This window comes from Candoia aspera, chromosome 1 (genome assembly GCF_035149785.1).
Source record: "Candoia aspera isolate rCanAsp1 chromosome 1, rCanAsp1.hap2, whole genome shotgun sequence".
In the NCBI taxonomy this organism is placed as follows: Eukaryota; Metazoa; Chordata; class Lepidosauria; order Squamata; family Boidae; genus Candoia; species Candoia aspera.
Genome location: NC_086153.1, coordinates 46,099,347 through 46,124,255, shown reverse-complemented (window position 1 = coordinate 46,124,255; position 24,909 = coordinate 46,099,347). Strand labels below are relative to the sequence as shown.

The 24,909-nt window shown below is 37.7% G+C and overlaps 1 protein-coding gene across 3 annotated transcripts in view; it reads right to left on the bottom strand.

The window, feature by feature from the left end:
• Positions 1 to 18,621: 18,621 nt before the first annotated feature.
• HHAT (hedgehog acyltransferase) overlaps positions 18,622 to 24,909 on the bottom strand; it is a 161,290-nt gene continuing 155,002 nt past the window's right edge. For all 3 annotated transcript variants that reach the window (XM_063303092.1, XM_063303099.1, XM_063303106.1), the window contains one exon: positions 18,622 to 19,117. In XM_063303092.1, coding sequence (XP_063159162.1) covers positions 18,990 to 19,117 — 128 coding nt within the window. In that variant the 3' untranslated portion in view covers positions 18,622 to 18,989. The remainder of the gene's footprint in view (positions 19,118 to 24,909) is intronic.

Sequence of the window (24,909 nt, the reverse complement as noted above, 5' to 3'; positions counted from 1 at the left end):
GTGGTTCTTTAAACAGAAGTGATTTGAATATCCCTACAAACCCTATCCAACACCCACTTAACGTGTTTAAGGAAACGGAATATTTAATCTTTTTTTGACGATCACTATTTGAGGGGCCAGCCTATTAACCATGTCCCCTCTCTCTTAATGGTACAGTGACAAGAGTTGCAACCTCATGTCAAGATGGCAGCTGACTCTGAAGTCTTTTTGACAGCAAGGGTACAGTTTATAATGTTTTTCCTATTTCATTAGTGCATCCTTTTCCACTCAAAGTTATTTTTGACAGAAACATAACTAGAGAACTGAAGTTCAAGTGCTAGCTGCTGTTCATATACTTACCAAGTTTGTAGAACCTCTTCACATGGAATGTGTGTGAGTCAATTCTCCCTGCCCATAAGATAATATCTGCAGAAGGGCTCCACAAAAAAGCAAAGACTCCGTTTGTGAAAACTTTGATCCTTATTGAGTGGGTTTCATGTCAGATGTTAAATTGTGTGTGTGGTGGAAGAGATTTCCTCCACTCCTCTTTAAAAAGATTTAGTCTTAGGTAACTGGACCAGGGAAATTCAGCTGTGTCCTTTGCAAGATTCAGGTTGCTAACATGTCTTTACATCATTTGATTATGTTGGTGGGTAGCTGAATAAGTTCTTGCCTGGTGAAATGAACTTATTTAGCCATTTTTTTCCCCTCTTCATCAGAAATGTTAGGGTTTCCTGTTGTCGTAATCAAGAAAAGACCCAGAAAGGGGGTGACATTTATGGAATTTGTTATCAAAAAGCATTGTTTTTAATTTCAGGGCATGATTCATGGCAGGTGTTATCACTTATCACATAGTTGGCAATATCTATTTACAAAAATAGAATACTAACAGGCCAAGAAACTCAGCTATCCAAAATATTGAAGCTTTTTCAAACAAAGTCTTGCTACCTACAGTTGTGTTAATGACAAGAAAAATGGCCTTCTCGCCCACACTAAATATTTACCACATTTTGTATTTACTACATTTTAAAAAAACTATTCATTTTATCTTTGGGTTTCTTTTAGCACTGTAAACACCAAAGGATGTTGAAATATTTATACATTAGAACCAATGATGCATTAACAACAAGCAAACCATTTCAATGTATTTTCTCATTGTAATGGTCTCCAGTACCTCATGAAGAAGTGTTGTGGTATTTATTCTTATTCCCAAAGCTCTGATTATTCTCTGATCTTTCCTTAAAATAATCTGACTAGGGCACCAGTGGAACATAATGGAGAAGATGTGCAAGTGTTCTGATACCAAGGAGAAATAGAATGTGCTTGACAAAGACAGAATGGTTGATGATTCAGCAAGATTTCTCTCAGATTTCAAAACTATTTTTATAATCAGACTGTGGTGGATTCAACAATACTAAACCATAATGTGGTTTGTTTGTTTTATAGGTTTTAGCTGAGGTACTCACCCATTATGGCTTAGTGTTATGAGCAAAATAATCCACAATGACTTAATCAACCAATCATGATTTAAAGTTCCTGGCTTAGCATTAGACATGAGGAAAAATCATGGGCTGGTGGTTGTTGGGATGAATACCTGACCTGTGTCATCTGTAGAATACTGTAAGATGGTTTCAAAGCCAACTGATGCAACTTACAGTATTGGTTTTTTAAGAGCAGGGGTGGTGCTCAACTGGATCAAACCACAGTACTGAAATAGTGTATCTTGAGATATTTCATCCTGCAGCAGTTTCAGGAAGAGGGATAATATGGCTGTGCTGTAGTACATTGAAGACCCATAGCTTCAATTTCAATGCCAGCTGGGTATATTTAAGGCAGTGATATGTTTGCTTTCTTTTCTATACACTTGTATTGGCATGGTCCATGGCATGGTTGGACATAATGTCCTTAGTTTCCTGGATCAGATACATAACACTGTACATGCCTTTTCAATTTATTTTTATGTGTTTTTTTCTGAGGCTAGGGGGTTCAGTCAAGAAATAGTTCTCTCCAAATTAAACTGGGAATTTGTGTCTAAAATTTCACATCCAGCACCCAATTAAATTCAGTGACACTGTTGTATCATTGGTCAGAAACAAGGTTCCCATAAAAACACACTTGACTGAATGCAGATGTAATGTTGGCCCCCTGCATACCATGATTTGAAAACTAGGAGCCAACTTTAAGATTTGTCCCCCACTCTGCTTCCACAGTGCAACACTCCTCTTCCTTGCTCTGTCTACCTAAATCAGAGTTTAGCAGCACATCTGCTCTGACAGTAACCATGGGTTAGGCTAAATACATATCCAGTGTATCCTAGTTAACATCAGTGCATTTGTAATCTTAAACCATGGTTAAGGCAAACATGGGAGTGGGAAGAAACTGAAGGGCAGAGAGCAGGAATGCTCAGGAATGTTCGTGGATTTCTAATTGTGGCTTGTAGGATTTGTGCTGATCTTTGGATATGGAAGAGAGGTGCAGAACCTTTTCTGGAGAAGGGACAAAAAACAAATCTGATTTTATTCTACATTTAGATTTCATTAACATGAAAAGCGGTAATATATTACTACTTTTGGAGGTCCCTGAGCACTGCACTCAAGTCTTTCAGAGCTCTCATGTTGGCACAGCTCTCATCTCTGTGGTGGAAAGTAACAGTTCTGTATTCTGCATGGGCACATGAAGTTGATGATGATGGGGGAAAAAGTGGATCCCAGTTGACCTGTGGCGTAATGCTTTTCTCATAGCTGTTGTCACAAAGAGTTGTTTATTCATTACCATCTGACAATATAGATTTCCCTATATATTGACCAGATCGAATAACAACACCTTCTACTATGCACCCCAAACTCCCCACTACAAGCCATTCTAATTTCACCCTTACCTTCCCATGCTGTGTGAGTAGCTGCTTCTGAAGAATGACAGCTGGGTTTAAGAGATCCTGTACATCTAACGGGGCTCTTTGAATCCCAGCCAGATCTTTGTAGAAGGATTTGATTGCTCTTCAACTGCAAGGATGCAGAAAGAGCTTTTGCTCTCATCTTCATAATTATTAGAGACAAAAATAGAAAGTGATTCCGATAATATACAGCACATAACCCTCAGCAGTCAGTAACTCTGTTGCAGTCCTGGGAAGTAACTGTGGAGGATGTTAGTTCCTTAAGATTAATGTCTTCTGTATAGATACGATCATGAAGTTTTGTGCAAAAACTAGTGCCGTTTTGCTGAATTTATCTTGCATGGCATTTATAGCTTGCACTGACAAGTTCTAGAACTGCAGTGTTTAGTTGGCTAATCAGTTAGAAAAAAATGCTGTAATTCAAGGCCTTTTAACATGTTTTAAAAGGCATTTCCACTTAATAGGACAGACATCTTTTTTGAAAAAAAAAAAAAAAGCTTGGACCCAGCGGTGTATGAGTAGGGGTCTTCCCATGGATTGGAGCATATCTGCTGCTGTCTTCCTATCCAGGCCTCTTGTGTTTTCAGAGCATCAAAATACCCTCTGGAAAAGTGTGGGGTCCAGCTGGAAGAAGGAATAAAAGTTTCTCCGGTTCACACAGAAGTTTATTTTGGTGATGCAATAAGAGCTTTGGATCCCTGCTAATGCAGTTAGTTTGAATGTCTGTATTTACAAAAACTATTGAGGGGAGCATCCATCTTAGGAGACAAATTGCTCCTTCTCTCCAACCAGGTAAAGATGCCATATTTCTAATAGCCTTAACGCGGACATATAGGAAGCCACCCAAAATAAGACAGACTTTGGGGTTCTCGGGGTTCTCTGAGCTTGGATGTTTTTCTGCAGACCTTGCACTGATGATATTGCCTAGTCTTGTAACGAAAACTCTGCAGGACAACAAGCAAACTCAGAGAACCCCAAGAACCCAACAGTTCAACCCTAAGTTACATATATTCTGCATTATTGAAAATAGGCTTTCTTCCCTTCAAATTATCATTTATCCATAAGCAAAATTATGTAGCTTTAAGTTTATTAATCTGTTTATCAGTGTAAAGCCATATAATTAATAGTTTAAGATGTGTACAACTGGGAGATGGCCCTAGCAAATTATTCTTGCACTATGTACCAAAGGCATGAGTAGAAAAAAATTAATCAAGAAGTTTTTTTTTCCCCCTTGGCTTGGCATTCTGGAGCCATTCATAAGAAAGGAAGATGGGGAAGAGAAAAATTTCGTAGATTGGTCATATAGAGTAAGGTATCTTAGGAAATGTAATTAATATATTATTAAGACTTTATAAGTACTATGCTTTAATTAAACGCCTTGTATCTTCTACTTTTAATGGTGTGTGTGTGTGTGTGAGAGAGAGAGAGAGAGAGAGAGAAAATATGTAATACTGTCCAGCTTTGTGACTGAAAAAAATACTGGTGCAGCTTAATATTCTTGAAATAGAATGCCCTCTGCACTGCAGAATGTGAGCATAACAAAAAAACCTCTAAAACTAGTTTCCCTCTCTAGTGCAGCAGGTGATGGTGGCGTGGCAAGCAGGTCCCAGGTCTTCACAGGGTGCTTGTGGAGCCAGCAAGGCTACTGCTGCTGCTCATCACAATATTCTTTTGAAACTTTTTTTTAGGAAAGATATAGTTTGTGGGTGGCAGTAGGGCATAATTTTAAGTGATCATTTTATTATTTGATAATCCATAGGTGGAGGGTGGGCATATATTGGTGCTCATTTATCTTTCTACTTTAAAATGTTTAATTCTTTTCAGCCACAAAATGGTGCTTATTCCTGATAAGACACATGGCCATCTAAACATGGTTCCTAGAGGCTCTTAAGTCCAGAGTCTAACAGTACTGAGAGGCACACTGATTACTGAAGGATCATGGTCACTGAGAGGGACATTGCTAGATTATGATACATTGTCGTTTAATAGCCACATGAACTCTGGTTTGACTTACTGCATTTCTGGTTGGTTACTGAACAGCAATTTCTAGGGCTAAATACCCTAATGGGGAAGAACACAGTTGCAGTTTGTTCTGTTCTCTGAACAGTGCATCAGCCAAGATTTTGAATTTGAATATATTCCATGTAGTGAATTTAAGCAAAGAGGTTGGGTTGAATTAAATCAGACCATCCCAGCTTAGGCTCCGTTGGCCCCTGTTGTCTATAATGTGCCTTCCAGTGACCTTTAAACTATGGAAGACTGCAAAAGCAGGGCATTGACAGGCTGATATATTTTGTGGGAGAAGGTTAACTGGATAATCTGCCGGTTCTGCAGAGCAGCATTAATAATACAGGAAGACAATGCACTGAAATTCTAAGCATTTTTTTAGGTCCAACCCTAAAGCCGGTTTGGTTCAGGAATGCCTGAGCACAAGCTTTGCTATATAGCAAATGGGGTGTTTTCTCCATACACTTTCTACAGAAAAAAAATACTCAACTGGCAATGCTACATAAGGCCATTTCTATCCTCCTTTCCATTCCTAGTCCCCATTAATGCAGCTGTGCCCTACAAGGGGAAATGGAATATAACTGAGATCAATATGCGGGTGGTTTTTATGCACTGACAATAGCAACTTGCAGGATCAGGTATGAGACCAGACTTTTTTTTTTCCTATTGTCCTGGGTCTTGAAATGTGTAAGAGGCTTATATAATTTCATTATAAGGATATGAGTACACTACACAAGGTTTTTGGAGGTCCTAAGTGTGTTGTGTTAATGTTTGAAGTTTGTTGATCACAGGCCTGGAGACACTGGAGCCAAGAACCTCTTGTCAGCTAAGTCATGGGGTTATTTCAGTGGATGGCACCTCCTTTCCCCCTCTCCCATATGTATAATTTTTGCAACACAAACTATAAGTAAAAGGCATTTTGTTGACTCCCATATAGGTAGCCATCACTGACATCCTAGGTTACACAGGTCTGTCCGCAGGAACATTTAGTGGGCTTTGTTTCCTGCTTTTCTATCTTTTGTCTACATTCTGATGCTATTAATGCTTTCACCGATGCTATTATCAAAATACCACAAATTCCATCTGCTCAGGGAAAAAGGGAAAAGCCTTGTAACACAGAATGCCTGCAGTTACAAACAAAAGGAGTGGCTGAGGATAGTCCTTGATGAATCCCCGTAATGACAAGAATTTCAGCATGATGATGAAAAATGATGAAAAATTCAGCAAAGAGAATTGATTTCAGTCTTATTGTTTCAATGGGTCTTTAAGTATGATTAAGACTTGGTCCAGCCTCATGTATATGAGAGATTACTCACTAGCCCATTGTAAGTACTGACCCCATGTGGGCAATATAGGGCATTGTCAGGACTTACAGAATAGTCATAATCCTAAAACTCATAATGGTAAAAAGATGCTTACTGTGACAAACTATATTTTGAAATTTTCTTGGAGGTTTTCAAATAGAATACTTGATTTTTGTTTGAATTGCAGGCTTAGTAAAGAAAATAGTTCCATAAAATGATACAACTTCTTAGAATCATGTTTTTAAAAAGCCCTTTGTGTCTTTGGAATATATGTATTTGTATCTAAGATTATAATGTGCAATATTAAAAACACACTTCTTGCTTTAAATTTCATTTACAGCGCTGTCCTGATTTTCCAGAGAACATCCAGTTTAACAGCTACGAAGGTGATGTTCTACTCCTACAGTACCTCACTGTAAGGACTCGAAAGAGCAATTTGCCGTGAACTTCCTGGCTGATTTTTGTTCTCTTGTTTTGACTGAGCGGAGACTTTGGCATGAAACCACATAAGAAAACATTTTTATATTAACAAATGAGTGACATAGGATTTTGCAGGTGCGTCACACACATATAGGTATTAGTTCAGTTTAGAATAGGTGCTTTTCGACAAATAACATAATCTCCATCCATTGGTGTATCAAAAACAAAAGGCATTTTTCCTTCCGTAGATAATAGATGGTTTTCGACCAGTTGAGTACAAGGATCAAAGTTATTTCCAATGGCGTGTAGGATTTCTCTTTGTTGGTATTGTTCAAATTTGTATTATAAACTTTGGGTTATAATTATGCGGTTGGAATATGACCCGACACATTTCAATACAATTAGAACACATGTGCAGATATCATTGAAGTGTATTATGATAATTCAGCATAAGTATGAAAGTGGATCATACTCAACCACTGAGAGAAAAAAGCAGAGACTTCTGAGGTCCACCTTCAGGAGAGATTCAAATGTCAATATATGATAGCAAGCATACAGCATGAGACCAAAGAATAGCATCTTTAGTATTGTCGTAAGTCAGCACTGCACAGTGAAGATCAGAGGCTGCAAGTGGGTTTGGGTTGATGTGTTTGCCTCATAATCTGATTGTTGATGTCCTTTTGTTGATATGGAAGGGAACATGCATATTCACCTGATGCCATGAATTGTTGCATGTGGTATCAACTGGACAGGAGTGTTTGATTATCAAAAGTGTACACACTTAATTCAGATAGCTTCAGTATTTAAAAGTTCTGATTTTCCAAGCTGATGTTCCAAAACTTTCCATGCCAGGCATATATCAGAAACTGCAGTGAGAAAGCTACTAAAATGTGTGTGTGTGTTTGTGTGTCTGTGTATGCCATAGCAAGGATTTTATACAACCATGGATAAGGAAGAAGACAGCCAGGTGAAACCTTTGCCTTCACCTAAAAATATCATGTACTGATTATTTGGAAAAACAAAACAGTCAAGACAGATACACAGATACCATATTGGTTCCTTTTGGCCTTTGAGAACTACATATTTGGCTTTTATTGATGTGATGCATGTGTGCAGAGCAGAGCTGAAGAGAGCTGGAGTGCTCTGTCGGTAAGTGTACATGCCCTCCTGACCCTGCAGTAAGTTCCTGCTTTTCGCTTTTTCTCCAAGCTCTTTGCTGCATGGGTGGCATTGTCATAACTCACACGAATGTCAGCTAGAATTGTAGGGCTTGTGTTGGCACATTAGGGAACACTTGTGCAACATTTTACAATATTGCTATCACCCCAAATTAACTGCCAGTAACATTTCTCTCCCTACTGTGTGGTTCAAATGCTTGTTTTGGACTCCCCAAATTATCAGTTGCAGTTTGTAAATGTAAATCGTTGCCCAACAACTAGGAACTGAAAGGAGGATAGAAGAACATGAAAAAATTAGTGGACACAATGCACAATAGTTAGGCTGCAACCTAATATGCATTTACCAGGGATTAAGATTCATTAAACTCTCTCTTCTGAAAAAACAGGCACAGGAGTGCATTCTAAATGGGCACTGTGGAATCAAGACTGTATTTCCTTATGGCAATCCTTCAGTGCTAAAGAAAGTCTAGTAATGGAAGCTTATCTTACTTCACTATTCTCAACTGGCCATGGTCACTCAGTTGGAGAAAACTTACTTACACAGTTTCTGATCAGCATTTGCTAAACTTTAGTGCTAAATCACACTTCACATATTTAGATACTTGATCATTATTCATTATACTTATTTAAATACTTGTGGAAGAGTGTTGCTTAACTGGAAATACAGCTTTCAATGTGCTAAGTAGACCAGTGGACACAAGAACAACTTTAAGTTTCATGAGTGAAAATGTCTTTAGTAACTTCAAGAATGGCTTGCTCTCCATCTTTGACTGAAATGTGCCAATATAATCAGGTGATATTCTGTATGTTTTTCATTGGGATTTCTAATTTTCACAGAGGGGCTGTCATGTTATGTTGATTCCCACTGTATTTCTGTAATGCCCAGTTGGTCTGTGAACAAAACATCTGTATCTCTATTGAGGGAGGATGCTTTCTCACTGTCAGGAGTCATCCCAAGGTGCTTATTATTACTGCGGTTTCCACAGAACAGTCTTTCTGGGTGCTGCTATTTTCAGGCATCCCTCTCTGCAGTCTTCCCCAGCTCCTGGTGTCCTCATGTTGCACTGGGGCTACAGCTTGTAGGAGTTCCAGGCAGCATAATCAGCTGCCTGGGGGTTGTCCTCCAAACACATTTGGGGGTACTAAAAATTGAGGGACACTGCTTCAGTGCTGCATTTCCCTGCCTTTGTGCCACAGTTGCTGATGTGTACTCAGTGGAAGCCCGTTAGGGAAGGCAGCCCCCAGGGGTCACCAAGGCAGTGACCAGGCACCAACATTCAAAGTAATAATAAGCATTTCGAAGAGAGGAAGACTCGCTGGGATGCCTCCAAGCATTCAAAGTGAGTTACATAAGACACACTGTCATTAGTACCGTTTCTTTGATCTGTGGGTTTTTTTTTCCAAACTACCCTCTTGTGGTGATGATTTATTCAAGCTAAGTAGAAACCAAGCTTCCTGCAATAAGATATTTTAACATTTAGCCTTAAGAGCCTTTCCATAAGTGATAGAACTGAAACTGTGATGCTGTTGTGGACTCCCTTTATAATGTTTTGTACAGTGCTGATCACTACAGTGTTGCCTCAAGATATAACGCACTTTGATTAGATTTCTTAAAGTCTAATGAGATTCACTTGTCAGTAATTGTATAGATTTTTCCACATACTGCCTTCGCACTAGTTTTGCTGTAGCCTTTTCCCTTTTCCCCAAAGAGAAACCCTTGATCATCTCATCATAGACACTTTCATAGGCTGGGGACTTGACTTGGTGTGTTGATCAAAGCCTCTTCCCCCACCCCACCATGTCATTATCTCTTGACCACGTAGCTATGTCTCTCTGCTGCTGTAACCGGTTCTTTCCACATGACTCTTGAATGTTGTACAAAACTATTTGATGTGAGAAATCCCACCGTATTATTGTAACTGGATTTGGGATGCCCCATGTGGGGAGGATTTTTTAAGAGTGAAATTTTAAAGGGCAATGATCCCTTCCCCCCACACCTTGGTACAATTCCTACTTAACTTTAAAATGAGTAATTTTTGAAAATAATCATTTGAATAATAGGTAGTATGTTTCAATAATCTTGTATCAGGATGAACTGCTCAATGAAGTAATATGACTTTTCATAATGAATGTGTTATATTATTGTATCTTCATATGCTCTGTATTTTTTTCCTTGGCTGGAAACAGGTCAAACCCTTCCACCGCCACCACTGCATGGACACTTGATGAATGAACTGTAATGCAGTTGTTCTGGCACTTTACAAATGTATGTCACTTATTTTCATTTTTTCCAGAATCCCATCTCTTTTGATTATTTCTTTGCATTTGTCACTTTGTCTTTTCAAGCATGAATAAAGCAAAATAAATAAGTAGAAACTATTTTTGTGGTCAGCCATGAAGCTGCCAATAGAGAGAAGTCTATATCTTTTGTTTTGGAATGTTCTGATGAAATTGCCATCACCAACATTAATATTCCCTTACTGACATTTTTAAACAAGCACAAAGAATATTTGTAAAGACAAAATTTAATTTTATTTATTATAGTAATAAACTATTTTATACATTACCATGCCTTTCCTCTGCAGTGTGTGCTTTCCTGTCTGAAGAAATGATTGCATTTTTACTGTTTCGTTCCAAAAGGCTGCGTGGATGAGCTTAAAAACAATTGCTCCATCACTTTTGACATTTGCTTTCAGTTTTAAGGAAGGCACTTCTTATGATGTCTCTGTGATTTATAAACAATGATTGCTCAGTAGTAGGCCAGGGCTGAGAAGTTTACAAGTGATCCCTTTTCCAGGTTCACGACAGGCAGAGTTCAAAGCCCTCTGAAGTTTAGATTTGACTACAGTGGTCTTTTACATGAACTGCAGCCTCCTTTTCCTACTTACTTGGCTGTGAGCACAGCAATTGATTATGCAAGGATTTGGGGAAATGACTTTTCCCAGCAATCTTAGAAGAAATGGAAAATTGGGCATCTCCTGTATGCAAAAAAAAAAAAAAAGAGAGACATGGAAACACATGGAGAAATGAAATGCTGCCTTCAGTGATGTTGCTGGTAGTGTGGCTAGAACCAAACATCAGAGGGGCCTACAAAATAATATAATTGAGAAAGGTTAAAGTAGGTCAGCATAATTAGTTGACTGCAAACTCAAATGGGAATCACTTGACCATCATTATTTATAAAATACCATCACAGTTTATGTTGAGGTGTCATTTAGAAATCACACAAGTTTAATTAGTTGATGCAAAATACTTTAGGGAATCACCAAGCAGCTGTTCATCACAAAGCTGATTGCTCCTGGTTGCACTACTTACATGATACTACCAAAATAGACATCATTATTATACTATGTGGAATTTATTGCAGAAGAGAACAAAATGCATTTCAAAGATCTTTGACAATTGGAGCTAGGATGATGATAGAATGAAAGGCAGCCATTCATTTATATAGGGAAAATACGAGTGTATCAGGATCTCCACTAATGCAGAGTGAGAGCTATATACTTCAACAATTCCATCCACTAAGACATAGCCAGTCCCACCTGGGTACCACTTGGAATCACTTTTCTTTCATTTATTTGAACAGTGGATTTGTCACATAGAGAAAATCCAATACAGTAGTGAATTTAGCATATCATCTTACAATATTAAACAACGTATTCCACATTCACATGTTTGGGAATTGAAGTCTCACTCTTTTAAAAAATAGCTTGAACTCTAACTGCTTGTCTATTCATATTCATTCCATTCATTTCCACCCCCACCCCCAGTCAAAACTGGTATCATTGTTGGAGCTTATTATAGGCAGAAGATACTCTTGAGGCCCTCCTGCATTAGATGACCAGTCTTTAACAGAAGTATGCAATAGTGATAATGGGAGATTTCAATTATGGTATCTGTTGGGAATCTAATTTCCAAGAGTCAGAAGTCCAACAGTTTCTTCCTCTCTCACTGACAACTTAATTTGTCAGAAGGTGGAAGAAATAACAAGGGAATGTCTGTCCTGGATCAAATCCTCAAGAAGAGGGAAGAATTGGTTGAAGAAGTAAAGGTAACTGACATCTTGGGAAAAAGTAATCATATTATCTTTGAATTTGTGATATCCAGAGGAAGAGGAATGAAGAAGAATCAGACCTGAATCCACAGCTTCAGAGGAGGAATTCCAAGAGAAGGTAAGTCCAATTGCATGGCTTAAAATTTTTCAGGAGAAAAGTGTCCAGGAAGGCTGGGAAATTCTATGAAATTGAATTGAATGACACTGAAAATGGAGTCACAAACAATTCCTCTTAGGAAGGAAGCATTGGGAAGATCTAAAGAGGCTAGCATGGATATACACAGAGCTCTCTAAGATACTGAACAGAAACTTGTATAAGAAATGGAAGCAAATGAACATAACTAAAGAAGAATCAAAGGTGGTCTCCAGAAACTAGGAACTTTGCTGCTCCCCTGCCTCCAAAAAGTTAAAGCTCAGAATGAGTGGAGGCTTCAAGAAATATCAGTAATATCAAAACAACACAAAACTACATTAAAATAACATGAAAGCGAAAGAGTATAAGTCCATTGCAGAGAGAAAGTGGTGAAATAATAATGTGTGAGGGTGAGAAGGCAGAACTTCTTAACTTTTTTTTTAATGCCTTCTTTCAGAAGGGAAATGGAGATTAGCCACTGGTTATGCCATGGGGGAAAGGAGTCCCCCTTTTAGGGGGAGATGGGCGGTGATAGAAATGTGAATGAATGAATGAATGAATGAATGAATGAATGAATAAATAAATAAATAAATAAATAAACGTGTATCTATGCATTTTATTTTATGCGTTTATATATATATTTTTATGTGAAAGGAAATCCTAGGTTTTACCAGACTCTCAAGGGGGTCCATGGCACAAACAGGTTAAGAATCTTCATCTAGATCTTTTTGAATCTTCTTGCTTACATCTTAAATATCAGGCTCCTGTTATTACAGACATAACTACCCCCTTAATTCCCTCATAAATAATTATTAATAAAAATGTTGAACAATAGAGGGCCTAGGATACAGACCTGTGACCCTCCACCTGATACTTCTCTCCAAGTTGAAGTAGAGCCATTAATGAACACTCTGTTGCTATGGTTATTCAGCCAAGTCTGAGTCCATCTGACCAGAGTATCATCTGGCCCATATTTTACTATTTAATGAAGGAAAATAATCATGTGGCACACTGCTGATGGTTTTGCTGAGGTCTAGGTATACCATATCTGTGGCATTCTTCTGGCCTACTAAACTAGTAAGTCTTTCAAAGAAAGTCTGGCATGCTGGCTCCTTTTAATTGTGGCACATCTATCCAACTGCTAACAACGTGGTGTTTAATAAACTGAGGACCTTGTCTAGTATAGATGTCGAGTTGAAATGCCTGGAAGTCCTCTTCATTCTCCTTTTTGAAGATGATGATGACAGTTCCCTTCCTCCAGTTCCTCAGTTCTCAAAGACTACTGAAAGCAGTTCTGATATCTGCTCTATAAGTTCCTTCAGGATCCTAGGATGTAATCCATCTGGCCCTAGAGACTTGAATTTGTTTAAATCAGCTACATTCTCTCTTACCTGCTCCTTTTGTGTTCTAAATTGCAGCTCCCTCCCTCCTCCCTCCTCCCTCCACTGGCATAATAGTGAGCAGCTAGGGATTTTTTTCTTCTGAGACAAGACAGATCAAAATAGGAGTTAAATTCACTATCGCCATCAGCATCATTTTCTCCTTGCAACAAGATGTATACTCTCTTTGACTTTCCTTTTGTTTCCAATGTACTCAAAGGACTCTTTGTTGTTCTTTTTGGAATCTCCTGCAAACTTCAATCTATTGTGAGGTTTGCCTTTCTTACATTTTATAATGTTCTTTTGTTATGCTCCCCTTCTATTTCCTATACATGTCCCTTTTTCTCTTCAGCATGTTAGAGTTCTGCATGTATCCATGCTGGTTTCTTTAGAATTCTTCTATTTTTTCCTTCTTGTAGGAATCATCTGTCTCAGTATCACTCTCAGTATCTCCCATCTTTCCTGAATATTTTGTCTTTCAGGATTTCAAGTAATGCATCTGAACTACCTTCCCTTGGAATTCTTCAGAATCCATTCCTCCTCAAGATCCATTCTTCCTTGGGACTTCCAGGGAAGACATGGTGAACTGAAGACAGCTCCACTAAAAGCAGGATGAAGAGCCAACAAGTAGGCTGTAATTCCTTCCTGGACAATGTCATGTTCACTGATTCAATGTAATGTATACATTGTAACGTTTCACATGCCATGGTGCTGATGCTCGTTTCTGTTTGGGAGGGAGCTGCTATGAGACCTTGTACCAAGCTCTGTATATGGTATCAGTACAATGGAATGTGTTTGGGATTATGTTATCTGTTCAAGGCCTTTTCCCGCAGACCATCAGAAACCTTTAGGGGCACCTGGGATTATGAACTTGAGAAGATTCCACGGGGGGAGGGATTTCATTTGCACCAAGGGTTTTTACTTTGAATTTGGCGCGCTTTAATCATTCTCAGCTTTCTCTGTGATCCTGCATACTATTCTTTAATAAATCAGATATCTTTGAATTCCTGCTCACGAGTCTGATGGTGTTTTAGAATAGGCAATCATTACAGACAAGGAGAGGACTTGAGATCACCCACAAGTACTCCGGACAGTTGCTTCTCATGAGGAGACTGCAAGTCATCATTTTATCCTTCAATTCATGATATCTAGGGCAGGAGGAGCTGAAAACAACTGACCTGTACACTGGATTTCAGGAAGAATGGATTTTGCCAAATAATAATTTTATTAAAAATTACAATTGCAAAGATAAAAATGAATACAAACTAAAAAAGAGAAAAGAAAAAGAAAAAAGAAGGTGCAGAAAAGATTAAACAGTAGAAAGAAAAATAGAAAAGAAAAAAATAATGTAGTAAAGAAAAAGAAAAAAAATATATAAAGAAATGCCTTCCCCCTTCATCACAACAAATATAAACATTTTTAGTAATTTATCACCTTCTCTTAAAATACAACAAATGATCTTTTCTTCCCATATCCCATCTCTTATCTATAAACAAATCCTTAAGCCTTGTCATTTCAGTCCTGAAATGGACTTCAGCAAAACTCCATTAAGGTTTATGAGAGATAATAACATCTCTATTTTAATCTTGATCAAATAAATCAAATTTATATTCCTTTTACTTTTAACAATCTTGATCTTTAGTCCCTTCAAATAATGTCCTAAAACTTGGTTTCTTTTCGCTTTTTCTTTGTCCCTTCTCATAAAATTCTTCAAAGCTTTAACAAACCTCTTTTGTAAATCCAATATAGAAAAATTATCCAGGTCACTCTCTTTGTTTGTTTATCCCTTTTAATTATTAAGACATCAGCCAATTTCTTTTGTATGTCCAGTGTAACATCTTTTTCCATGCCATTCTTGTAGCCTCTCATTTTTAAATCCACTTTCAAATCAGTCTCAGTCTTGTCAGGTAAAACTTGTTCCTCTTCCATAACATCTTTTAAACACAGTCCATCTATAGAGGCAGACACTCTTAAAATTAACTTCTGAGCCCATTGTTCAAAAATATCCTTCAGTATATCCAATGTTAAAATATTTTGCTTCATTCTGTATTTGGAAGTCAAATTTAAGTGTTCTCCTTTAATTGTAATCTTTATTCCTTCTAGTTCCCTCCAGTGTCCAATTTTTAGTCTTATCTTATGTTTCTTTAAAAGAAGAATTCAAAACAAAAGCATCTTTTCATGGGAAGGATTCTTATAATTAATTCCAGTTCAGTCTAGTGCTTAAGGCAACGGGCTAGAAACCAGGAGTCTGTGAGTTCTAGTCCTGCAAGCTGGCTGGGTGACCTTGGGCCAGTCACTCTCTCTCAGCCCAACCCACCTCACAGGGTTGTTGTTGTGGGGAAAAGAGGAGGAGGAAAGAGTATTAGGTATGTTTGCTGCCTTGAGTTATTTATAAGAATAATAAAGGCAGGATAAAAATTAAATAAATAAAGTAAAATAAATTATCAAAAGTAACTATCTCTTACTGAAGAAAGATAAGATTCTCTTTTAATTTAATAAAAAATCCCTGTAGTTCGATTTCAGCTCCTCAAAAATTTCTTAGTATGGTAAGAAACAGCTGTTTTCAACTCAATTTTTCCTTTTGTTCTTGTATGTTTGTTTTCAAGGGTTGGATTATTTTAATTTCTCCCTCAAGGATTGTTTCATGTAAACAAAAATTGGTAGTTGGACTTACCATGAAGTATCATTCTGATTATTGAAAGATGGACCCAACAGGAAAGAGTTCAGTTCACCTCTTCTACTTAGAAGACTGGGCTTAAGATTCCTCCTGTCCTTTAAGTGAAACCTCTCCCTACTAATTTCAGCTGAGAGTAGTTCTTCCTTACTGCCTAAATTACTACAACAAAGAGGCTTGCCACAAGCAAAAAAAAAAAAAGAGAGAGGAACAAATTAAAGAACAATGGGTAACAGTTAACATAGGTATTTAGCCTGAGTCTGATATCTACTAGAACAGTGTTTCTCAACCTCAGCAACTTTAAGTTGGGTGGACTTCAACTGCCAGAACCCCCCAGCCAGCCTTGTCCACACAAGTTGTCTTACAAGAGACAAGTAAACTATGTCCATAAACTAGCTTCTGCCACATGCCTTCTATAGAGCTGGAAAAGGTCTGGGCAGAAATTGGGAAGTACAATTTCTGGTGCTTGGTGGAATATGAAATTGACCTTGAGCTTGAAACAAACACCGTTTTAGCCCCATCTTGTCTTGATGGAATATACATCAATCCCTTCTCACCAAGAAAGGTCCTAGTTCCTCAGTGCTCTTACCAGGGGTTGGAACAATCATAGCAAGTGCTGCCCCCTGCAGTTCAGCTGTGGTAGGATTCAGGACTTCCTGCCCAGGAGAGGAAAAAGTCTTAAGCTCTGCCTTCTAATTAATTTTATGTTGGCTCCATTATTTGTGAATGAGAATTACTTTAAGAGTATAGAAACATGGAAGCGCATTGATGTCACACTGAGTTGCAAACACATATAGTTTTTGTGAGAACCACGCAGCTATGGTTGATTGGACTGGAATATGAGAGAAGTCATGTTTAGAAGTCACAATAAAGAAACCACAGAAGGAACTTGTGGCTTGTTCGTCTACTCCTATTAGCAGAAGGAGCTAAGTGGCATCAACTGACAGTGGGCATCTACTCATTGCTCATTCTTGGCTAACCTTGAACTCTGAAGAAGTGTTATTGTTGTACATGATTGCAATCAAGTTATGCATTTTGTTTATTTCTAAAACCCTATTTCCTATTTATTATCTAATGTGAAATTGGTTATTTAAAAACAATATTCCTGATGTTTCATAGCTTTGGAACATCTGTTTGAAGATATTATATATAGGAACCAAACATCTGTAAAATATTTTAAGGGCCCACCTACAATACTGCAGTGCACTGATTGAAATGGCTTCCTCCTCTCCTGGTAGTCGTCAGTCTATAGACTTCCCCTTCTTCTTTTTTGGCAGAGAACTCCTTCAGAAGGAGGTGTGAGGCTGGCTATGAATGTGTGGGCTACCATTAACAGAAATATAAGCAAATCCTTCCAAAGAACTATATCAAGGACATATTACTGTTACTGAAGACTTATTGCCAAATTGCTGGATATGTCCACATTTGAATCCAACAGGTATATAGAATGATCCTTGACTTTTCCAATCTTGATGGTGATACTGACCTATTCCTCTGATGGTCCAATTACTCTTTCTAGGACTTCCATGAATATTTTTGCTTGGGGAGTGACAATGCCACTCAAATTTTTGGATACATACTACACTGTCATGTGAGAAGGTTCACATACCAAAAGAATAAATGGCTACTTCCAGATAAATTATTTCTGTCTCAGAAGAAAAGGCTGTCCTGAAGTTCCACTAGGCCAGACTATGGAGCCTGTCTGAACCAAGGTTTGGTAATTTTGTTCCATGGAATGAGATTACTTGTTTATGCTTTACAGAAGAGATTGACTTGTTTTGAAATAATCTTATAACAGGTTTTTAATTAAAAATAATAATTTGTTAAAGTTTGTTTGTTTCCCTTCACATTATCCTCTTAGTTCCAATCATATTTTGGGTTGTCAACAACATAATTATTCATTCATACATACATACATATACTTGCAACATGAACAAACAGGTAAGCATAAGATTTTTTTAAAAAAAGAAAAACTAAATACATTCAGCACCTTAAAAACATATGTAAAATTATGACTTAACAAAGGTAACTAGACCCAAACATATTCTCTCCAACATTTCTAAAACAAAGGGTGAAATCCAGTGGAATACTTCCACTGCTAGAATTTTTATCAGAGCAATAAGGTTTGTGTGTAGTAGAGAGAGGACAAGTGATTGTGTTCTCTCCTCTAAATTCTCCCACACCTTCAATACGTGCTTTGGAGGACTGGGGAAACCACCCAAAAAGATTTGAACTGATGGATGGGGAGCCAAAAAGGGAAACCTCTGTTACGTGTAATTTTGGATTTCACTGAAAGTTCTTGGTAAAAGGTGAAAGGTCCCCTGTGCAAGCACCGAGTCATATCTGATTCTTTGGGGGGATGCCGCTTTCGTGACGTTTTCTTGGGAGACTATAGTGGGGTGGTTTGCCACTGCCTTCCCCAGCAAGCTGGATACTCATTTTACTGACCTCGGAAGGATGGAAGGCTGAATTGACCTGAGCCGGCTACCCAAAAATCCAGCTTCTGCTGGGATCGAACTCAGGTCGTGGGGAGAGTTTCGGTTGCAATATTGCCACCTACCACTCTGTGCCACACGAGGTTCATTGAAGTAAGAAAGTTCTTACTTCATGGTAATTGCTTCTGGGACTTTTTTGAGGGCGGGGCGGGGGGAGACAATTGCTAAAGATTCATTGCTATTGCTTTTCATCATTGTGACTAAATTACAGTATTTTCCTGAATACACATCACTTTACTACAAACACAGCTTCATTATACATAGAAACTTTGGAAACAAATATATTTAAAATCAGTTGTATTTTAGAGAATGGTTGTAAAATCAAATAATATTACAATAGCTTCTAGAAATCAGAAAGGTCCTTATTTTATTTTGTCTGGTTTTACTTGTTGTGAGATTCATACACTACCAGACACTGATTCTCTTGAAACACTGAAATGTTATTGTGCTGATGGAGAAATGAATGTTATGTGTCAAAATTCCACAATCCTTTCTTTTAAGACAGCATTATTAACCTTGGAACGTGTGTGTTGCCACTCAATCCCAACATGAGCGTAGCAATATAAGACTCCAACCACAGAAAATGTTGCCCAGGGCCAGCCTGTGGGAAAAAAAAAATAGATTAGCAATGCATACTGTCCATATTTGAAATAAAAGGCACAGCTGGTCAACATAATTGAGCTAATACCTGTATCTACATAACATGAATCAGGTGAGGCTTCATTTGATCCTTAGGTATGAAAGGTAGTTAATGTACTATTAATTGACCTTCAAAATCTTTTTAAAAATCAATATTCATTACAGCTGCCAAATGGCTTCTCTAAAAGGGGCTGCAATTAAACAGTAAATCTACATGACATGCAGAAGCTGCCTGATATTGCCTCTGGAAATCCATCATACGTGCCTTCCTTTGGGTCAGATTCTTCAGAAGCAAGTTGGATGTCCTTTACAGTATGTTCTTGTCTCTGAAAAACTCTTCCTAGGAGGCTTCCCTGGAATTCAGCTTACTGTCACTTCAGTAGCTGGCCTTTTAAGATCAAACTTGTAGATCTCAAATATGTATCTGATTTGTAGTTTTTAATTTTGGCTTCTGTTTTCTACTGCTGCTAATCATTCATTAAACTCTGTTTTAAAATCTGTAAGATGCGTTGAGAGTCCTTTGGACTATAAATGGTTTAAATAAATATTTTTATTATTTCCAATTTAATAATCTTGTCTAGCAAGTCAAGGCAAGGCAAAACTTCTGCACATCCCTACTGCCAGAGTTGATAATATGCCCAGGCTGGCTTTAATGCTAGGCAGAATGAAGTTGCAGAGGACAAATGTTTGAGTGCTTCAATATTTTGTAACTAATATGGTCATAGTTAAGTAAAGGTTAAAATTGCTTCATGGCTGCCTACTCAGAAGTAGGCAATTTTTAACTAAAAACTGCCATTTGCCTTTGAGTAGGGAAAGAACAAACCTGAATTCAATTTGATTTAATTTAAAAGCAATTGAAGTTATGTTGATCAAGTGTAGTCAATATTAGTCCTGCCACAGTCTATCTGGGGCACCTTTTGGAGGAGGTCTTCAGGCTACCCCTAAAGCTATAGGAAACTGCAAGAAGCCATGAGCTGTGCATCCCTTACCAAACACTCTACCTCCTAAAGGATGTGATGAAAGAAAAAACAGCCAAGATCATCTTTCCTGCTTTCAAATTCATATTCTAATTATAGCCAAGATTACAAAGATCTTTTATTTTCCTGGAGTACTAAAATAATGTTTAAAAAGAAATGTGTATAAAGGGGGTATGTGAGCTGCTATGCACTAACTGCTGCAAATGTGCTGTTCTATTCACTTCCCAAAGCCCCTATGCAAGTTTGATAGAAAACTGATTTTGAGTCCAGACTGAAATAATCAACTGCTAGACAAAGGATGAAAACAAACTCTAAGCCTGTATCCAGTTGCTTCCTTTCCAGCATTCCTTCCCTTCAAGGCTGTAGCAAAAAATCCCACATATTAGCTAGAGTTTGAAAGGCCTTTCAAAAGCTGTTGACCAAAATGTTTCTCAAAAACCATTAAAAAGGGTTAGGAGTCAAGGCAGAAGGGGAGAAGCCTTTTGATGGCTCTGTACCTGGTTAAAAAAATAGGAAATAGAGAGTAGGAGTAAATGCTTTTTCACCCTGAGAGAAATAAACAGTGGGGTTCCCCCAAAATGTTTTGGGTTGAGTTTTTTTAACTTGTTTATCAATGAACTAAAATTAGTACTAAAATAAAGAGATGGCCAAGGTTGCTTCTCCTACCAAATTGTTCAGGGTTATAAAAATAAAAGTTTGTAAAACACTACAAGGATCTCTCCAAAAAGGGTTATTCATCCCTTGATGAATGTAGCAATCTATGTATGCAAAAAAGACAAGGGTTAAACCTACCAGTTTAGCAATTGGCAGCATCCCATCAGCTGATAGGATTGGGCCATTAGGCTTATTTACGTAAGTGAATTGACATAAGATCAATCCATCAGACATACTACTTCACAGCCTTGATTCAGTTCAATCTCTTTCATCTTCCTCTGAATGGAAAATATCATCATCCAAAAAAGTTTAAGTGTGGAGTAACTTTTTTTTAATCAATCAGGTGACTTTTCTGACTTTGGCAACACTAGGACTTTAGAAGGAAGTTAAGCAAAATCAACTGTTCTTTCATTTAAGCACCCTCTGGAGTGTGCCTGGGTGAAAGAGTGGGAGAGGATGCAAAAAAAGGACGTGGTCTCAAATAGCAGTATGATAAATGTTGTTCCATTTAGACTAATATATCATTATAGGTTTGTTTGCCCAGATATGCAAGGACTAAATGTTTAAGTATGGCAAAAACACTCTTAAAATAACAGCTGCTGATGCATGGGTCGTGCGTTCTTATGATCTGATTATAAAGAAAGGTACATGACATCACACAGAACATCACTGATAAATTAATGCTTTGGAGAAATCATCTAAGCCTATTATTTTTCCTTCTCGATACGTTATGTCTCCTGTTCTTCCTTCAAACTTACAAAGCATTTTTCCCACCTGAAATTGTAAAGTTTTCACTTGCAAAATCCAAATGAAACACCTGTACCTTAAGAAAAAGTATGCTGTAGGTGGTCTGCTTAATGTATAATATACCTGCAGGTGAGGTGGTGTCAGATTGTGTTTTGCAGGGTGTTTTGTCTGGATGTGTTCACTGACTGATTGGGGCTCTACAGTAGAGATGACAGATGGAATATATATATTTAAAAACAAAAAATAATTCCAGGTTTCATAATAGCCATTTGTACCTCTTCCCCTTGAATGATACTGAAAGGTTGGTGAGCATGCTAGGAGGCTAGGTAGCAGGAAGGAGAAAGTAACAAAATCAGCACATAAAAAGACCTAAGTCTTGGAAAGGCAGAGGAGGAACAGAGGTCTTGCCTTGTTCTGAGTAAGACAACTGTTCCATTTAGCACAATATTTTCAATTGACTGACAGAGCTCTTTAAAGTTTTGGATCTGAATTTTCCCAATCCTACTTGGATATGCCAGAGATTGAACTTGAGACCTGCTTGTAAAGCAAAGGCTCTCATCACTGAGCTATGTCAGGCATGCTAATTTCACTTGGTGCAATTTCTCTTTCTTGGCTTCCCCAGCCAAAAACAAAAAGTATGACAGCAAGAAAGTAGGTCTTTGTTCATTTAAAAGCCTGAAGAATCATACCCTCTATCAGGTAAGCAGGTAGGACATTGGGGAAAAAAACCCTTTTCACCTCTAAGAAGTATGAATCTGATTCTCCTAGCTGATCTGGAATATGGGCTCAGGGCAATGGGGCTTATTTGCTCAGTATCTGAGAGACAAACAACACAAATGTATATGTTTAGTTATAAATTAAGTTCCAGATTTATTCCCATAAAAGTCTGTAGAAGGCTGCAGTCCAAGTGTTCTACTCTAAGGTCTGCAGTAGTGTTCTCAAGTTTGACTTTAACAAGATGATGTGTATTCATATCTAGAAGAGATTATCTGTGTCTGGAAACAAATAGTGGAACACAAATTACTGTTCACATCTAGGCCAAATTAGCAGAATAACAGCCTCCCCCCAGTAGAGAGCACAAGACCACACATTGCACAACATTTTCTAAAATAAATTAATATAGTTTTCTCCCTATTCCAAAAAATGATCAGGCCAGTCAGAGTCAATGGCACAGATCATCTGTTCAGAAAAAAGTACTTCTATACTTATACAGACATTTCTGCACAAGGGGACCCTAAGACTGTAGAATATGAAGGCAGTGCAAACAAATGAGCCAAGCCAGGTGACATACTCTATGTTGATAAAAACTTTAGTATTTTTGTTAATTTGCTTGAACAAAAATGGCAAGCAAAACAAACAAACCTGAAGATGGACAAAAGTTGCAGCCTGTGACATCTCCCTAGCTATTGGCTTAAAGAAATCTTTGTATTATTTAAGTTAACACCTTACATTCATATCAAGTGCTGCTATATTATGGAAATCTAGTAATGTTCCATTATAAGGAGCTGGGAGGGAGATAGGAAGGAAAAAGCACAGCGCACCAAACAGGAACAATGTGCCGTAGAGGAGGGTGTAGTGCCAGGCATTCTGATTAATACAGGAATGTATAGTTCTGGTTCATTTATGAAGCTGCTTTATACTGAACCAATATACTAGTTACTGACCTAACTCAGTCTGTCTACTCAGATGGGTACAGGATATCCAATCTCTTCAAAGAAATTTTTCCCAGGACCTTGTGATTCCTTAAGTGGAGATGCTGGGGACAGAAGCAGGGCCCAGAGCCCATATCTAGAAATATGCTGACCCATTAACTCTTCTATGAAATCAGTTATTTCTGATTACTATTATTATTACTATTACATTATTATAATAGACTATATTATCACTATTATTATTATTATTGTCCCAAAATTCAAGTAATAAAAACACTGACAAGATAATTCAGATATCCCTGTTCTGTTTGCCTATTAATGCTAATCTTTTTGTGGAACACAAAAGAACTTGTCATTGTGCCATGCAGTTAACAATGGAAAAGCACTGCTGAGATGGAGAGTCACAATTCTCATTCAAATGCAATGGGCAGAGAATTTATGGCATTTGAATGAGAGCTTTGAATTTTCCTGCACTGCAGCATCTTTGGAACAAATACATACAAGGGTATTCTGCTCTAATTGTTTTAACAGATATTCTGTCTAATTGTGTTTCTCCCATCTCTCCCTCAAGATTTCTGGGCTATTCAATAAAAGGCAGATGGAAAAAACAGATTAAAAAAACTGTTCTCACTTGGACCCATCAAGCTCAATAGCAATGTTCAGTAGGAGTATGTAATCTTTTTTTTAACAAAAAAGAAAAGAACAGTGAAAAAAGGCTTTTTCTAAGAAATGGAGGGGCAATTTATGTTGTTCTCTAAACATCTCCTAATGTTCTTCAATAAATGCTCCCTCATTCCAATATTGCCTGTTCTTGCACTGATTCTCCAAGGCCTCAGGCTGAAATCATTGCATCACCAGTGATCTAATCTTAACTGGTGATGTTGGTCTACCACTGAGCTACAATACCTTTGAACTAGTTTAGCAGCTACTTTAGTTCCTGGATTAAACAATTAGCAGAGTAATCCTCTCTAACATCAGAGTTCTGACATTTCCAGAAGCCTTGCTGGCAAGAGACCAGCTGAGTGAAAGCAGGAAAGTCTGCACAAAATTGTTGTCTTTCAGGCTACATATTGTTTCCCATATTGGCTTTCTGCCCTGCATTGACAAAGCCATATCTCTGATCTCAGAGGGAGAGACTAAAACTTCTGCAGGGAGCCATAGGACTGCAATTTAAAAGGTTGATTAATTGGTAGGATCCATTTTAAAATTATTTGCTATAATAGTATAGCATTGTATAACTTTATTAATTAGTTGACCATATCAAGAAGTGATGGGCATCAGCTGCAATAAAATAGAATAAAATAAGATAAAGTAAATGTAAGTAAGATGAGATAGAGTAAGATAAGATAAAGCTAAAAGAATCAGATAAAATAGTGTAAGATAAAATAAACATAAGATGAATACTAAAATACAAAACAGCATATCTTTAGATGAATGTGTCACCTTTACATGCAGCCTCAATGTGTTCTATAAAATGTGTTCTCAGTTGAACAGCCCTGACTATAAACTTGGCAGTTCTAATTACTCCGTATGTGCTTGTGCCCTGAAGGAACTAAGTTAATCTTTTGTTATGGTCCCAATGTGTAGTTCTGTTAAGTAGTGTCTGTAAGTACTGAGCCTTTGCTGGAACATATAACTGGCCTTGAATAGGATGTGTGCAATGTCTTCTATTTCTGGTGCTCCGCAAACACATGTTCTCTCAGTATACCGCACTTGGTAGAATT